A 19,228-nucleotide genomic window follows, 5' to 3' on the forward strand; every position below is an offset into this window, starting at 1 on the left:
CCACAAATTTACAATAAATTATTGAGATACATAATTTTTTTAAAAAATGTATTTTATATATTCCTTGAAATGATGCAAATTTCAAAAAAAAGTTAAAGGGTTAAAGAAAGTAGATTTTCAGGGGGGCACTGAGTAATTTTTAAAGGGGGGGCAGTAGGCCAAATGATTTGGGAACCTTTACTCTAGAATTTATATTCTAGTTCAACAGCTTTTCAGCAGCAAAGGTCAACTCCAAACTACAATGGGAAGTTTGAGGGGGGTCAACTGAATTGTGGAATAACTAAATCTGTATTTGTAGGATGGATAGACATTGCTACAAATTAAATAAAGGAAAAGTTTTCATGCATCCTTCATCCACTCCATTTGAAATCTCAGCAATCCTCAACTCTTTCCTTTCTCTCACCTTCTATATCCAATCACCTCCACATCTCTTCTGCCCCTTTCTGTGGATTCACATAGCTATCACCCTAGTTTAGAAACTCACCATCTCTTGATGGACTATTGTATTAGTCTACTAATTGGTTTCCAGGCCTCAAATCTCTCCCATTTCTAATCCATCATCCACACAATTGACAAAATAATCCTCCTAAATTAGTTCTGACTATATGACTCTCCACCTCAAGAATCTTTAATGATCTACTATTGTTTATAGTATTAAAGACAAAGTCCTTAGTCCTTCATAATCTGATTCTACTCTACCTTTTCAGGCATATCTCGAATCTTTCTCTTCATATATATTCTATATGCTGTCCATATTGGGACACTTACTGTTACCCAAACTCAATATTCTATCTCCCATCTCTGTGCCTTTTACACAAGTTGTCCCCCATGACTGAACTGCACTGCCTCCCTCCACCTTTTAGAAGCCTTAGCTCTTTTCAAGGCTTAACTCAAATGCTACCTCCTATGAGAAGTCTTTCCTGATCCTTATAGTTTCTAGTTTCCTCTACCTCCCTTAATTATCTTAAATTAATTTATCTATTTATGTGATGTACCACTTAGTAGAATGTGAACTTCTTGAACAGGTACTATTTTTTGTTTGTTTGTTTTTTTATCTTGTATATTAGAGATGCTCTCTAAATGTTTCTTGAATTAGCATTTATTACATTGTCCAACAACTTCTATGCTGTATTACCACTGATGATCATGAAGAAACAAAAAGTACTGTATTACAATACAGTATGTCTACAAGTTCCCTTGCATAACTCGAAGGTGATTTATTGAAACTTTTAATCATCCAACAAATTTCTTACAGGTTGTGGCAAACGAGTGACTCCAACAATAGTCAACAGAATAATTGGTGGAGAAATTGCACCAAAGTCTGCCTGGCCATGGCAAGCCAGTCTTCAGCATGACCATGTTCATCAGTGTGGGGCCACTCTGATTAGTAACACATGGCTTGTTTCTGCAGCTCACTGCTTTAAGAAGTAAGTTTTAACTAAATAAAATGATCCTATTAATCATAGGCTGAAACTCATGACTGGGAAAATGGAATTTTACTGAACTGTTCTTCCCAAATACATTTTAAAAAAATTTACTAGTGTAGGGAGGAAACAAGCTAAAGTAGAAAGAACACTGGACTGTGAGACCTAGGTTCTAATGCTTATTCAACCACTAACTAGCTCTGTAGCCTAGGGTAAATTACTTAACATCCCCAAGTCTGGGTTTCCTCACCTGTAACATCAAAGAGATTAGACTAAATGGTTTCTAACGTTTTACATTCCTAAGCATCTCCTTGTGCCTCTATAGACTCCAGCTGCCTTGAAAACTATATTTTAAAATAGTAAAATTGAAGGTAATTTAAAGATCATCAAATCCAAACTTCCATAAAGTCTAAGAATGCTTTCCATGGTATTCTTGACCAATGATCATCTAGTCTTTGCTTAAATCTCATTAGTGATGGGGAGCTAGATGGCTTACCACAAAGAACATGAGCCTTTGAGACAGGAAGGCTTGATTTAAATCATTTTTCAGTCTCTTATTGGCTTGTGTGACCCTGAGCAAGTCACAACCTTCTTTGCCTCAGTTTCCTCATCTATAACAATAATAATAATAATAACAGCTAGCTTTACATAGTACTTTTAAGTTTGTAACTTTATACATGTTAATTCATTTGTAAAATAAGGGAGTTGTATAATACTATATGTACATCCTATGATATTTTCACATAGGCTTTTTCATTACTGGATGTCTAACTCTTAGAAAGTTTTTGTTAGGTGTATCTGAAACCGCCCTCCTTATAACTTCCATTAATTCATTCCAGTTCTGCCTTCTAGGCCAATTCAGGACAACTTTATTGTACTTTTTACACTATAGTCTTCCAAATTTTTGAAGACAACTACTAAATACTTGAAGATAGAGTTGGATGATTTGACTGAGACTTTCCTATTACAAATCCTGCATAGAGGATGGATTTAAGAAGAGAACAATATGGGGGGATGATAAGTTCCATTTTGGACATATTAGTAATAGCTAACATTTATAGAGAGCTTTAATGTTTACAAAGCATTTTACATATGTTAACTCATTTGATCCTCAACACAACCTTGTGAAATAGGTACTACATTTATTCTCATTTTATAGGTGGGGAAATTGAGGCTGAGAAAGGTTAAATGAATTGTCTAGGACCAGTGTCTTCGACAGGATCTGAACTCAGGTTTTCATGACTCCAAGTGCCCATACTCCATCCACTGTGAAACCTAGCTGCAAGTTTGATTACCTAGTTTGGTAACTCAACTTTGACAGACGTAGATATATAGTAGATAGTAAGAGATGCAAAACTATGGTTCAAGAAATTGATTTGGGAATTCATCTAAATAAAGACTTTGAGAGACAGTGTGGTATGTTGGGCAGAGTCTGGACTTTAATTCAGGAAAACTTAGATGAAATTCTACCTCTTAGACTCAATAGACTATAAGCAAGTTACTTAACCCCCTTCCCTGGGCCTTATTTTTCTCATCTGTAAAATAGAAATATCATATAGTGTTATTAATAAATTCCAAGAGACAAAGTTTTCAGGTATTAATAATCAATTTATTAACCAGTTTAGCCAATAATCAATAAATTGACAGTCAGTGGTTGCTCTTAGTAACCAAAGACACCAAGGGAGACTCTGAAACACCTTAAATCAGTTGTGTACCTTCTGACAGGGAATTCCCTGACAAGTGAAACTCAACCCTGATTGGTGGACATTTAATAAGGAGGCAGGCTAAAAGCTCCCAATTATCCCATAGTTGAAGGGAAGACGTTAGTTGAGAACTTGGTCTGGTCATGATTTTTTAGCTCCCTCTAGCAATCTGGGCACCCTATGTTCTCTCTGGTTTGGTTTCTTCTTCATGAGCTGGGTCACAGTAAACTCTAATGAAAGGGATCAAGGACAGGAGTTCTTTCCCCTAGGGAGAGAACTCACTTACACTAGAATCTGTTTACACCCTAAATAGAAATCAGGTTTCCCAGTTGGGTGAGGTCTTGCTCTGGCGCTTTAAGCAGACCTGAAATGCTTCTGACATTCTTTTAGCTAGGGAGGGGCTTCTCTTCTAAGCTAGCCTTTTTACAGAAAAGGGAGTGTTACAAATTATTATAAAAAATCAAATGGTACAGCATCAAAATTAATTTCTTTCAACAGTTAGGGAGAGAGAAGAATCAGGGACAGTTTGAGATTAAAATCTGGACAATTTTGAGGCTGAGATGAGATAATATATGTAAAGTGCCTTTTAAAATTCAAACCACCATATGAATATTAATTATTAGCATAATGATCATTAAAATTAGAAGAGAGACTAAGATCACCAAGGAAAATTGAATAAGAAGAGAAAAAGGGAAGGGAGGAGAGGAGAAAAAGGAAAAAAGGAGACAGAGCCTTACGGGCAGGAGATAAGTAATTATAAGGCAAAGGAAAATGAAAAGCAGTTAGAGAGAAGAAGTGGAAGAGAAGTGCAATGGAAGTCAAGGAAAGAAAGAATGGTCAATGGCACCAAAAGTTAACAGGTAAAGCGGAATGAGGATTGAGAAAAATCATTAAAATCAGGAGTTAAGAGTAACTTTTAAAAGAGCAGTTTTAGTAGTACAGTGAGGTTGGAAACCAGACTTCAAGGGGTTAAGAAATGCATGAATAGTTAAGGAATGAAGGCAGTGAGGGCAGACAACTCTTTCTAAGAGTTTGGCAGTAAAAGGAAGAAAGAAACAAGATGATAGCTCGAAGGAATGGCAAAGTCAAGGTAGGACTTTTAAATACTGAGTAGACCTCAGCACATTTGTAGATAGTGGGGGAAGAAGCCATTGGATAGGGAAATTAAAGATAAGGGAGAAAGGGAAAGATCACAGGAAAAAATAGTGATCAGAGGAGACAGAGACAATTCCACTAGGGGTAGATATGTCAGCTTTGGTAAAGAGGGCTACATTTTCTTCAGAAACTGGAGCAAATGTGGAGAAGATAGACAAAGCAAATGAGGAGAAGATGGGCAAAGCTATAAAGGAGTTTATAAGTGTTGAATAGAGGAGATGAGAGACTTTATAAAGGAAGATCATGACAATGAAAGATCTGGAAATGATGATGTATGAGATGTGACCTTAGGGTAAAGAGATTGGTTAAATGTATGGCTTGTGGAATCACTCTCATTTTACTTATTTGCTTGTTTGCTTTATTTGTCTTGTTTATATTTTCATTAACAGTGTGGAAACTCCCTCCTCTTAGGAAGTTGCCCATGCTACTAGGAAGGTAAATGACTTGCCAGAGATCACACAGCCAGTTTGTGACAAAAATAATACTTAAAATCACAGACTATTACCTTATAGTAATACTTTGTTCAAGGACCTGGGTGTTGCAGATATTAGTTACTTAAAAGTAGGAATGTATTGCCTCCAGAAGTAATGAATTCCTCATAACTGGAGGACATCAAGTGGAGGTTGGATGATCGTTTATAAGGTATGTTTGAAGAAGACAGGTACAGGTTCAAGTAAATAAACTCTGAGAACTGATGAATCTAATGCTGTCCAAATCTTATAATCATTTTTTTCTTCATCTTTTACAGTTATCGCAGCCCACGTGGATGGACTGTTAGTTTTGGTACAACTATTAATCCTCCTTTAATGAAAAGAAATATCAAAAGAATTGTAGTCCATGAAAGGTACCGTTCTCCAGCACGAGAGTATGACATTGCAGTAGTGCAGTTTTCTCCTCAAGTCACCTTTACTGATGATATACGCCGTATTTGTCTACCAGATGCATCTGATTATTTCCCACCTGCTTCAACAGTCTATATCACAGGTTTTGGAAGTCTTTTGTATGGTGGTAGGTATCTCAGAAAAGACTGTGATGACCCAAATACTTCTTAAGCCAGCATGATACATTCTTATTAACATTACTTAGTCAGCCTACTTGTAATCAAGGTGATTTTGTGGCACAGTTAATTGAACACTGCACCTAGAATCAGAAAGGTCTGAGTTCAAAACCTGATTCAGATACTTACTAGCTGTGTGACCCTGAGCAAATCATTTGACCACTCGACCTCAGTTTCTCGTCTGTAAGATGGTAAAAATAATTACTTCTACCTTAAGGGTTTTTGTGAGGACCAAATGAAAATTTGCAAACCTTAAAGCACTATAAGAATGCTATTGTCATTATTATGGTTATTAATTATTATTGTTGTTATTATTACAATGGGAGTGAAGCATAGCATTAAACTTTGTTGCTATTTGATGTTTTTGCTTTTTACCTCATGTCTCCTGAAACACATAATACCTTTTACCTTTGATACCCCTTTATTCCCCTGAACATCAGTCCCTGCCCAAGCTCACCATTTCTAGGACTCCTTCTACATCCTTTTCATGACTTCATTCCTGTCTTCACTCTAGATCACTCATTCCAGAGAAAACAATTTCCACAGGATGCCTTTTTTTTAATTTAAGGTTGTTTACTTTTAGTATTGATCAAACTATAAGCTGCAGTCCCCTACCTGTGGTTTGTCCCATGTTTCTCAGTTATCATATAATTTAATCAATCAATTGACAAACATATTACCTTAAGATAATAGACCTAATCAAGAATGAGGTACTTAAAATAAAATTAACAACTAACCTTGCATGATGTTAACTATTTTTTCGTCATTACAAATGACAGTCAACATTTGAGTCATGAAACACTGAGAGAGGCATTAGACAAGAAAGATCAGCCCTGCCACCAAGGCATTGTGATACCCAAACTCCAGACTCAGCAGAATCTAATTCTGAATCTGGGAAGCTACTTTCAAACCATAAATAATTTAATATATTGAAGAGTGATCAGGAATGAATAGCAATGAACTTCTCAGAATTAATTATAAAACACAAACTGTAGTATTAATTTGTCTCTTGCCAAATGAGTCTCCTTTGGGATTTTATGATAATTTTAAGTAAAGATATTATTTAAACTAAGATTTTTTTTCTGTTGATTACTCAAGTAATTATCAATTCACCATGACTATCACAGTGAAATTGAACTCTCTACCTCTGCATCTGTTGGAGATCTGATTACCAATTAGTTAAAAGTACACACCCTAAATAACCAACAAATCTTCATTAGCCAAAGAGCTAAAAGAAAACAAACTAGGGTGATATGGTATAGTAAATAGAAGGCTAAGTTACATTAAACTACTTGGTTAGGTAGGTGCTACAATGGATAGAGCACTGATCTCTATCTGGAATCAGGATGACTTAAGTTCAGATCCAGCCTCAGATACAATTTTTGCATGATGCTGGGGCAAGTCACCTAATCTCTGTTTACCTCAGTTTTTCCAACTATAAAATGGCAATACTAATAACACCTACCTCTCAGAGTTGTTGTGAGAATCATATGAGACAACAATTATAAAGAGCCTGGCATATAGTAAGCACCATATAAATGTTAGCTGTTATTATTACTAGTCCTAGCTCTGTCACTTAATTAGTTGTGTAACCTAGAGTAGGATATTCAATCTTCCTGGGTTTTGGTTTGTTTATGTATAAAATGAACTGTTTGGATTAGATAATCTCTAGGGTCACCTTCAGCACTAATATTCTGTGATTTATCCTCTGTGAAACCATATGGTAGGAAAATAAACATAATGAAAATGGACATTTAGGGCCCATAATGTCAAAGGTCTATAGGTCTATCTATACATGGCAACCTAAAAGGCAGAATTTGTAACTTCTATAATTGATAAATCAAGGAACAATGTTGGTATATATCAACTAGAGACCAGAAGTTACAATGACAACTGGTGTGCCATAGGTAAAGATTCCATAATGAAGGAGATTCAAAGTGACCCCAGCCCAAAGTCCACTCCTGATTTTTCAGAAGACCTTAACATAGCTGACAAAGGCTATAGGCTTTCATTTTCAGTTTTTTTATTCATTATATTCTTCAAGAAGAATTTATTAAGTGACTACCATGTGAGAACATAACTTTGGTTTTAGGAAACTTGAAATCAATAAATAGAATTCCCACTAGAAACAGGCAAACCACAGTAGCTGTACGTTATTCCAGCACTTAGCACAGTGTCTGGCATATAGTAAGTTCTTAAGGAATATTTACTTATTGATAGATTATTGGCATGGAAAATACCCATACTATATAATCCTAAAACAGACACACAAATTCCATACTCCATAGATAATGCCTATCGTGTTTATCAACAATATGTATATCATTAATGTCTTCAAATATAATATTCAGTATAAAGTTCAATTGGTCTATTTGGGTCTTCTCTTTAGTGATGATGTTATCTTTATTTGGCCTTTGCTTTTTTTCTTTTGCAAAAATAATCCAAGTTACCAAAATATAGCTCCCCTATAATTGATGATGGTTAAATCCTATTAGAACAAATACCACTAAAATAAAAAAAAAATCCATGACCCATTTTTAGAGAAAAACTTCTAGGACATCAAAATAGCAAAGTAATGTGAATAATTCTCCAGATATTATTGAAATAATATCTAACATGAAGTCTTATGTTAAAATTGTATCTTGATCTGGTCCCCCAACCACCTCCTGCCTTTCTAGTTAGTATAGCAAGTTTAGAAGTAGTCAATAAAAAGTAACTATAGCAGGAAGTAAGATTGCAAAGGGACACCCAGAAGTTACTCACAGATTGTCCCAAAAATCAAAGGAGCATAATTTGCAAACTGCATCATATATTAATTAAAAATCACATCCTGATACTATGTGATAAAACAGGGGAGGCCATGAGGGCCTTGCTATCAGGGCCTTTTGGTCCTATGATCTCACATAAACTCCAGGCATCCACAAAAAGACCAGTAGAACATTAAATGTTGATGATAAGGTTGAGATGATGTGGATATGATAATGAACTAACTCCAAGCAAGGAGTCTTTTCCCCCACCAAAACTTCAGATTCCTGGCCCCCAAGTACTCTTCCATCTCCATCTGGTTCCAGGCTGCTGGGTGCTTCCAATTGTATATGAGCTAGTCTCTGTCTCTTCCTTTCCCACTTTCTCCTCCATGCTGCCTGCCTTACTCCACCTTATCTTCATCCCCACACAGTCTGTTTCTATGACCCCACTCCACCTTTAGGGCTGTTTATCTCTGTACTTTCTGTGCTATTTGCCCCTGCATCCTTTATGTGTTACTAAAGTCTTCTCCGGTGAGGAACCAAAGAATCAGGCATACCTACCCCCATTTCATAATTCTATAAATTAATGAGCAATTTAAGTCTTCAATCATTTTTTAAAGGGAATTTCATTCCATTTTTTTTTGGGGGGGTGGGAGTCAACCAAAGAAAGCAAAGAACGATATCACAGGGATTGGCATGGCAGGATTACTCCACCTGGAGCCAGAAGTAGTGGGTAATTCATTAATCTTTGAATTGTTGTGATTTTTAAGGAACCTACATGAAAAAATACTAAATGAGTTCAGAGACGGATCAAAAGAAGGTGGTAAGTATTTCTAGTGTACCTCATGATACTGCATGAAAGCATCACCTGCATCGGTGAAGAGAATATTAATTTTAGTTAAGGTACCAATCCTTGAAGTAAATGAGTTCAGAATAGATAAATATACATTTTTTTTTTGTTAGCAAAGGCATGTTCCTTTAAAATGGAAAGATCTAGGCCTGTATTCTGCTGCTGTGTTCTCAGATAGACCATTTAACTAATATTTATTAAGCATCAATAAGCTAGACACCATGCTAGGCACTGGGGATACAAACAGTAGTGAAACAGTCTCTTCCCTGACAGACCTCATATGCTACCAGGAGTGAGGTAGGATGTGCTGGAGCCAGCCTGTACTGGTTCTTGAAAGCTGGTTGTTAAATTTTCAGTGCAAGTATTTACATCTCAGAAATTGGCAAATGCTACAAATCAGAGTTTGGTTTTTTTTGTTTTGTTGGTTGATAGATTTAAGAATGTGATGGAGAAAATGTTAGTAATGCATATTAAACTTAAAAGTGCATCCTATATACATTCCCCTCCTTCCTGCCAAAGAACTAGTTGTTAAACATTTACCAGCATACCCCTGTGTAGGAATGGGTTTCAACATGTAAACAATTAAGTATAGTATCAGGAAAATTGAGGAAGGATAAAGTACTAACAACTATATCTCAGCTGAGCCTTGAAGGAAGACACAGCTTATGAGAGGCAGAAGAAAGGAGGAAGTGCATTTTAGGCATGGAAGATGGGTTACACAAATGTACCAAGGGGGGAGAAACTACTAGTAGTTCAACATGGCTAAATGTAGAGTATATGAAAGGGAACAATATGAAATAGGGTTGGAAAAGCATGTGGGAACTAGATGGTGGAGTGCCTCAAATGTTAAGCTACTGAGTTCATATTTTATCTTATGGAAAGCTATAGAAAATGGTTAGCAGGGCATTGGGATTAGTCAGATCTTATGCCTTGGGAAGATAATTTTGGAAGTTGTGAGGAGGAAATGACTCTGAGATACCTGGGTAACTTGGAGATGATGGTACTTTAATCAGAAAACAGGAAATTTGAAGGAAAAAAATCATTTGATGTACGTAGATATTTCATAACTTTAGGCATATTGTATTTGAGATTCCCACATGTGATTCAGGAGGAAATATCCAGAATTAAATTGATAATGCATGTCTAAAGTTCAGAAGAGAGATTAAGCCTGGCTATGTGATTTGGGAGTCACAGTTGAACCTTTACTTGGTAATAAGATCTTGGAAAAAGTATATAGAGAGAAGAGGAACCAGAATAAAATCCTGGGGAATACCCAGACAAAGAAGGCAAAAAAAAATGATCCTGCAAAACACACTAAGAAGCAATCAGACAAGCAAGAAAAAATTAGAAAAATAAAATGTCACAAAAGCCAGAGAAGAACAAAGTCTCTAGGAGGTGGGGGAGGAGAGAACAGTCTTAAAAGTTGCAGAGAAGTCAAGGATGACAAGTGATGAAAGAGCACTGGGTTTAGTGGTTAAGAGATCACTAGTAAATGAGCAGAGCGGTTTTATTTATGTGATGGGATCAGCTAGATTGCACGGGAGAATTCAGTGGGGTAATGGAGAGTGAGAAAGTTGAAGTAAGAATGTAGATGATTCTAGTAGTTTGGCATTGAAAGGGAGAAAAGATTTATAGGATGATGGCTTGTGTGGCCAAGTAAATGCTTTACTCAGAGATCTCAGAATCCTGCCACTTGAGCAGGTCATAAAAACACCTTGGTGGTAGTGGTGGGAACAGTCCTTCATTCTCAAAGAGGACCAATGACATCACAAGGGTGATGTCCTGACTTGCACATGAATTGGATTTCTATGACTGGTTTTTTCACCCCCAACAGCTTTGTACCTGCCACGTTGTTTCAATCAGTTTCTGTACTTGTTTCCCAGCCTAGAGCCTGAAGCAAAAATCTCATTCAATTAAAAAGTCATTTATTAGTAAACAGGATTATCCAAGCTTAGGCGGGAGGCCAGCTTTGAAAACAAAAATGACTTCATGTTCCAATGTGAATTTCCAAGGTTTAAAAAACTTTTTCACAGCTTTATAACCTCAGAAAAACCTGGAAAGACTTACATGAGCTGATGCAAAGTAAAAAGCACTATGTACAAAGTAACAGCAATATTGTAAGATAATCAGCTGTGAATGACTTTGCTATTCTCAGCAATACAATGATCCAAGACTTCTCTGAAGGACTTGTGATGAAAAATGCTATCCATCCCCAGACAAAGAACTGATGGTGTCTGAATACATAGTGAGGCATACTTTTTTTAACTTTACTTTTCTTGAGTTATTTTTGTCTATGTTTTCTTTTACAGCACGACTATTATGAAAATGTTTTGAATGACTAGACATGATATACATTCGATATTGCTGTATTGAATTGCTTATCTTCTTAATGGGAGGGGAAGAAAGAAAGGGAGAGAATTTGGAACTCAAAGTTTTAAAGATGAATGTTAAAAATTGTTTTTACATGTAACTGGGGGAAAACAAAATACTAAATAAGGGGAAAAAGCTTAATAACACATATAACAGACCAAAACAGAGAAGGAAGGTTTGAAAATAAACCATTTTATCTTTTTAACAAAGCTGCTCTAGTTTTCTGGAAAAGAAAATAAACTACTCTTAAGTTTCTAGAGGTACTTTTTTTTTAATGTCAGGGAAATGATGATAGATAGATAGATACATAGATACATAGATATGTATAAGTATACATACATATTTTATATATATATACATATATATATATATGTCAAGTTTAACTTCAAGATTCTCCAGATAATTTCCTCACTAGAAATTGCTTATGATGGGATGCTCATGAAGTCATTATCGCCAACAAGAGGCAGAATATTGTTGTGTCTAGAGCTGGTCTCAGATCCAGGATGACCTGGATTCAAGTCCTACCTCTGACAAATATTGGCTATGTGGCAAGTTAGGCAAGTTACTTAGCCTTTTTTCTTTGAAATTGTAAGTTGCAAAGAAAGTGTTGACCTGCATCAGCAGACAGGACTTCTCATTCATTGGTAGAAGAGTTTCCTCATATGCAAAGGTATTGAGAGTATCCTCATCTGGGATTTCTCTTTGCCACAGAAATCACAAATCCAGTCCCAACCCCCCAATGGCACCTCATTTTTACAGCATTCTAAGGGTTGCAAAGTGCTTTTCTCACAATTCTAGGAGGTAGGTAGGGCATGTGCTATTATTTCTGTCAACACCTATGATCCCCTTGTTATAGTAAATTCCCTAAGATCCCAGTATAGGTTCCCTTGTCTCTTGCAGCATGGGGGCCAACTGAAAACTCCTCTGTTGCTTAAGAGTCTTAGAGAGCTCCTTGGGGCAGTTAGAGGTTAGGCGACTTGTTCGTGGTCACAAAGCTGGTATGTTTCAGAGGCAAGAATTAAGCCTAACATGCCAAACTTCCAAAGCAGGCAGTCTACCAGGGGTGGGGAACCTGTAGCCTCGAGGCCACATGTGGCCCTCTAGGTCCTCAAGTGCAGTCCTTTGACTGAATCCAAATTTCACAGAACAAATCCAAGGAGATTCAGTCAAAGGACCGCACTTGAGGACCTAGAGGGCCACACGTGGCCTCAAGTCTAAAGGTTCCCTACCCATGGTCTAGCCACTACTTGATACTTCCTCTCAGCACTTTTTTTTTTAATTCTTCCTCCATTTTATACTCAGGGAAACCAAAGGTAATAGATGGATGTTAAATGACTTTGCTTCAGATCACACAGCTAGCAAAAACCCAGGGTTTGACTCATATCAGGTATTTCTACTGAAGCTAATGAAATTAGAAAAAGTAGGAAAACTATTCACTTCATTGTAGTGATGGCTTGCTTTGAGACTTTATCAAAGGATATTGATTGTAAATGCTATACCTTTTTTTTCCCCCTTTATCCTTAGGGGACTCACAGAATGAACTTCGACAAGCAGCAGTGGAAATCATAAGTGACGAAATATGCAAGCAGCCACATGTATATGGCAAAGAGATAACATTTGGAATGTTTTGTGCTGGTTTCTTGGAAGGAATTTACGATGCCTGCAGGGTAGGTTGGGTAGGAATTACTTTGCTATTGCTATCATTACTACTATGAAAACATCCATCTGATCCAAGAAATACTTTTGTATTCTTTACAAAATGGAAACTAAAAGTATGGTGTTAACTCACAATAAATATAATTCTAAATCACCCAGACACACACTACCAGTAAACTATTAGTAGTATAAAATATTGTTTAATTGATTAGGAAAAAGGAGGAATAGGAATTGAAAGAAATAGGGACCTAGTGATATAATTTGATCTGTATCCCATTTAAACTTATCTCAGTTAGATATCCTAGGATGATGAGTGTGCTAGTAAATATTTAATAACCAGATCCCCCCAACCCCCCAAAAAAAGTATACACAACACACTTTTGTCTTTAATTAATACTATTAACATTATCTCCATCACTTTCTTAAGTCTAGAAAGCAATAAAACAATAAATCAAGTCCTGATTTATAGTATTTGTCAATTTCTAAAATTAAACTATTCACACCAAAAATCTAACAAGCTGGTTAGAGCTAGCTTCAGCATACTTCAGCCTGAGATTCTCTTATCATTTCTGCAATGGATACAAGCACAACTTCCACATGAAATGCTCAGTAAGAGCAATCAAATTAACTAACCCTCTGTGCTCTCTCATGTTATAATGCCTCCCATTATAACAAATAAAAATGTTACTTTTAAAACAATAATTTGAAACTCCCTCTCTTTCTGTTACCCATGGAAATGAAAGAAGGAAAAGTCATTATAAAGTGAAAGTGGGCCTATCCAATATCCCATCAAGCAGAAATATCTTGCCAATCACTAATAAGAAGCCAAAAAAAAAAAAGGGACGCATGGGTTTACTCAAATAGCAGCACATTACCACTGATGACATGCTCTAGAAGAATGAAATTCGTTATCAAGAATATGTTTGTCCAAGAAAAGAGGTAGGTCAGTCGTGTAGCAAGGGAGAGACAGCCTGAACATTTCTCATGAAATACTAAAAGAACTGGGAGAAAAAGTGATTTGGGTAGATTTTCTATGGAGAATTTATAGAAGTACCTGAACAAGAATCACACAGGCTGGGAAGGTATGGGGATTGAGAACTGTACCAGCTGAAAGAATACTCACTCTAATAGAAGCTCCACTTCTTATTTCTTTTATCTTTGGACAAGTCATTTACCTCACTAAGCCTAGGTCAGTGTTTTGGCTTTTTGGAGTAAATTTTTTGAGATTTTTTTCCCCCCAAACCACAGAGAAGAGTGCATTATCTTGCCCGTGGAAAATTGTTCTGTGCTTTTAATAACCCTAAACCAGGAATGGAGAACCTTTGGCCTTGAGGCCACATGTGGCCCTCTAGGTCCTCAAGTATAGCCCTTTGACTGAATTCAAATATCACAGAACAAATCCCCTTAATCAGTGGATTTATTCTATAAAACTCTGATTCAGTCAAAATTCTGACTCAGCCACACCCAAGGGCTACATGTGGCCTCAAGGTCAAAGGTTCTGCACCCCTGCCCTAAACCTTTCACTAAAACAATGACCTATCTTTTTAATATCAATATATTTGTTGATGCTATATACCAGTGAGTCATGTAATATCCTACTTGTTAAAGAATTAAAGTTATGGGTCACCAAGAGGTCAGTGGAAAATTATATGGTAGATATGACTGGGGTACAATATATTCTCAGTGAAAAATTACATGAAGAAATAGAATAAAAGGAATCATCATCAAGATGTGATCAAGAAAGACAGACCAACTGATATCTGTTCCATTGGTTGGACATCTATCCACATGGTGTCAAGAAATCAAAAGGATGTCCCTCATCAGATTGGGTAGATTCCTTAATGATGATTTATAGAGAGAATGAACAAGAGTTACCCAGGACAAAAAGGGTTGTATGTATGTGATCTGAGATAGAATGAAATATAAAAGTATTAACAAAATCTGTTTTCAAACATTATAATCATTACAATCAACCCAATTTCCTACTTCTCTTATGTTTGTTACAATAATATTGGATGATTCAATTTTTTTTTTGGCTAGGCAATGGGGTTAAGTGACTTGCCCAGGGTCACACAGCTAGTAAGTGTTATGTGTCTGAGGCCGCATTTGAATTCAGGTCCTCCTGAATCCAGGGCCAGTGCTCCTCCATGGTGCCACCTAGCTGCCCCCAATATTGGATATTCTAACAAAGACCTTGTGCCACATAATGGTCCTAAAGAACCAAATCATTAAAGAAAAATTAAATTGTGATTACTGTCACCTACTAACCTTTATTCTAATGTGTCATTTTGGCATGGAGAGGATGTGAGGTTTTTGGAGGTTACTATCGTATGGGAGCACAAGTCTGCCTTATCCTAACAACCAAGAAAGGCTTTGAGTGCAGGTCTAGCAATAGTCTATGTCAGTGATCCCCGGATCAGACTAATGAAATGTTGAGAGGCTCATCATCAGAAGATTGGCCCTATTTGTCCATGACAAGCCACGTTTATTAATATCTCTTCTCTGAGATTGTCTCAAATTTATCCTATTTATATCTTGTTTCGGCATAATTGCTTATGTACATTCCTTCCCCACATTGGACTCTGAGCTTGAGAACAGTAACTTTTATTTTAAAAAAATTTTGTGTATACAATGCTTAGCATTGTGCTTGTTCCAGTGCCTTGAACTTAGTAGGTTTAATAATAAAAGTTTGTTGTTGTTGACTTGATTTTAGTAATAATTGTTACTACACTTTGATATAAGGATATGATTCAACGATTCACCAGAGGCTCAGAACAGGCTATATATACATATAAAAGGACTAGAATGCAATCATGCAGCTAGAAGTTCCCTAGATGAGCTTTTTTCTCTACCTTTCTCCCCTCTTTCCCACTATGCATACATGGGAGAAAGGAAGGGTTCAAAAGTGGGACTTCTGAACCTCAAAAATATTTGGCACTTAGTGGGAAAGTAACTATTACTTAACTTATCATTTTCCCCACAAACCCTCCCCTTTTTCCTAATTCTCAAATAGTGTAGAAGGTACCTCTGATACTCACAAGCATGCTTTTCTCCTTGATTCTCTCTTTAGGCTTTTGTGACACATTTCTCTCCTATTTCTCCTCCTACCTGTCTGACCACTCTATGAGATACTTTGTCTCCCTTCCATGCATTTTCACTGGCTTTCCCTCCATTCGTTGAATGCTCTCCCTGCTCATTTCAATCTCCTGGCTTCCCTGGCTTTATTCAGGACTCAGCTAAAATTCTTCTGATGAGGTTTGAGGTTGCTGAGAACCCTGAAATGTAAGGGTCCTGGGTAAGTCTGCCTGGAAAGAATTCAAGCACTCAAGCCTTCATTCAGTCAAAGTAGGGAAGTTTATTGCAATGCCAATAGAGCAGGCTAAATTCCTAAGAATCTGCAGCTTGATGGGGTGAGGTTGATACTTATATACAAAAAAGACAGTGAGAAGATCTGGAAGGGATTAAGGAATGGTAGGTAGCTTGGGGTGGGCCAGAGGCAACCTTGAAAGGACCTAGATGGAATTAAGGAGTGGTAAATAGCCTAAGGTGGCCCAGGTGCAGCAGTGAAAGTAATTAAGTGGTCTGAGGTGGGTCAGAGAGTCAAAGTGAAAGGACTATTGAGTATCTAGGTGGGCTGGGATGGGCCAGATGCCTCTAGCAAAATGCCAGGGACTAGGTTGTATGGGAAAATTCAGGGACTGGGTTGGTGAAATGTATGGGAAAATTCAGGGTCCAGGTCCTATCACCCATCCCTTCCTTCTGCAAGAATTCTTTCAATGTCCCCTTCAATGCTAGTGCCTTCCCTCCGCAATTACTTCCAATTTACCCCGTACATAATTTATGCACATAGCTGTTGCATGTTGTCTCCTGCTCTCCCTCACCATAGACTGTGATGTTTCTTGAGGTCAGGAACTGTTTTTGCCTTTCTTAGTCAGTCAATAATCATTTACTAAGTGCCAGGTATTACTCTGAGCACTAAGAAGACAAAAATAAAAGACAACCCTTATTCTCAAGGTCATCATCTAGCACCTAGCACGATGCCTAGAACATAATAGGTGCTTAACAAAATGCTTGCTTGCTGCTTGCTTGCTTGGCTTATCAACCAGCCTTCAGAGATTAAAATTGGATGCTATAAGAAATGCTTTCCATAAACCAAGGTAAAGTCTCTAACAAAGAGCCCCAGGCTCTTGGACAGGAAGTATAAAGAAGAGACTAAACCTGAGAGCACTGGCCTGACCCTGCATGGGATGATCTCACTCTTTATTCTGAAGAGTAGGGTGCTTGGGATTGAGAACCTTTTGCTGGGGAGATGAGTGGCTTTCATAGTCAATAGTGTTAAGAAACAAGACCACGGGAACAGTAAGGAGGCAGCTTTTTGCTGGTCCTAATTAAAGATTTCTAAAAGCACTTGTAGTGATAATCAACTAGGACAATAGGAAGTGTTTTTTTGTAAGCAAGCTGTGCCATGCAAATGAAAACCACTCATTGTTTCTTTTTTCTCCTCAGGGTGACTCTGGTGGACCCCTAGTTGTAAAAGACTCTAAAGATACTTGGTATCTCCTTGGAATTGTGAGCTGGGGTGATAACTGTGGTCGTGTGAACAAGCCTGGAGTCTATACCCAAATAACTTATTACCGGAAGTGGATTGCCTCAAAAACTGGTGTCTAAAGGACCTCTTTTTATGCAGGGCTTATATCTGAAACTCCCAATCTTTAGCCATGTGTATATCCTTTAGGTTTCGCTGAACAATTGTCCATATCAACATAATATAAATACAGTAAAATGCATTCACATTTAGGAAGGTGGGGGTTTATTCAGCCAATGTATCCATAACCAATTTGTAATGCTTAAAAAAAAAATAATCATGAAGATTTCCCTGATTTTAAATAACCATTTCTATGTGGTTTCTGTCCCTTAGAAAAGATTGCATATAGGAGAATCATGCAAATATCAAACAGGAAGCCCAGATGTTTTGAAATGTGCCTTTTGGGATCATCTGTTCCTAATTTTGAGTATGATTGGGGAAAAAATGTTTTGGGTTTTTTTTTAACAGCTCTAGAAATCCATTCTTAATTTTGCTATGCTTTTCCAGCACCTTATACATTTGTTTTGTCTTTCTCTGGTCTTATCCTCAAGGTGAGCCATGAGGAAAAGCTATCATCCCATTAGCCTGAGAAAGGATCCTATTATCCTAGAGCTTCAGCGGCTTCTATTCCCAGTGGAGAGGACTCCAAAAGACAAAACTGTCATCACTGTGAACTAGACCAGAAATTTGCCATCTTTTTTGGAATCTTGGTGCCCTCTTGATGCTTTATTTTTTTAGCTTATTCAACTTTTCCTCACTCTTCAGAACACACATTCATAGAACTAGATGTATATTTTATTTATTGAAACAAAAATAAATTTTTTATTTACTATATTAAAAAACAACATTGCATAGCAAATAGAGAGCTGGTCTCTGAGTTAGCAAGACCTGGGTTCAATTCTTACTTCTAAGGGCTGAGTGACCTTGGGCATGGTGCTTAACATTTCATCTGACTTAAAACTAAGAGTAGAGTTCAAGCTGCATAAGTGGAGGAAGTCTCTAATTCTGAGCTGCCCTATACTTTTGGAGTCATAGGTACAGTTAGAGAATTTGTGTTTTTATTGAGAAGAGAGTGGTTTAAAAATTGTGCAGTGTTTTGATTTAAGTCAAATCACCTGGGAATCTGAATCAACTTGATCACAAGATCCCACCAGACCTAAAATTATAAAATTTTCTAATTCCATAAATTCTTGAATTGACTAAGAATTGGCAAGCATTTGTCAATTTACACCACTGGGGGGCAACATAGACTATTCTCATAATTAAAGTAAATCTGGCCCTAAACAATGGGACAAGCTAAATAAAGCCCTTTCATTCTGTAGGGAGCATTTTACTCCCTGAAACTCTGTGACAGTCAGATGGCAAAATCTTAGTCCAAATGTGCCTCCCAAGTAACTTCTCCCCATAGGTAATGTGGGCCTTAGGAGAATCTGCCTCATTACTTCCAGGCACACAGCTAAATGAAGGCTGTGATAATGCTGCTACTTTATTTACTGAACACGTCCTGGGTGCTATTTGCTCATGAAGTTTAAACCGAAGTTGAATCATTTGTGAAATGAAATTATTTTAGGCCACTTTTCCCCTAGGTGCTGTTAGAACTGTATGACAATAATTTCAAAACAGATTTACAATTCAAAGAACACTTCCTCTATTTGAAAATAGCAACTTAATGTTATTTACA

General features: G+C 37.0%; 1 protein-coding gene across 2 annotated transcripts in view; it reads left to right on the forward strand.

Annotated features, from left to right (window-relative positions):
- TMPRSS11A (transmembrane serine protease 11A) overlaps positions 1-18,384 on the forward strand; it is a 51,520-nt gene extending 33,136 nt beyond the window's left edge. For both annotated transcript variants that reach the window (XM_078148289.1, XM_020999836.2), the window contains 4 exons: positions 1,256-1,427; positions 5,031-5,290; positions 12,831-12,973; positions 17,469-18,384. In XM_078148289.1, the coding sequence (XP_078004415.1) occupies positions 1,256-1,427; positions 5,031-5,290; positions 12,831-12,973; positions 17,469-17,630 (737 nt within the window). In that variant the 3' untranslated portion in view covers positions 17,631-18,384. The remainder of the gene's footprint in view (positions 1-1,255; positions 1,428-5,030; positions 5,291-12,830; positions 12,974-17,468) is intronic.
- Positions 18,385-19,228: the final 844 nt, after the last annotated feature.

This window comes from Phascolarctos cinereus, unplaced genomic scaffold (genome assembly GCF_003287225.1).
Source record: "Phascolarctos cinereus isolate Bilbo 61053 unplaced genomic scaffold, phaCin_HiC Scaffold_9;HRSCAF=440, whole genome shotgun sequence".
NCBI lineage: Eukaryota > Metazoa > Chordata > Mammalia > Diprotodontia > Phascolarctidae > Phascolarctos > Phascolarctos cinereus.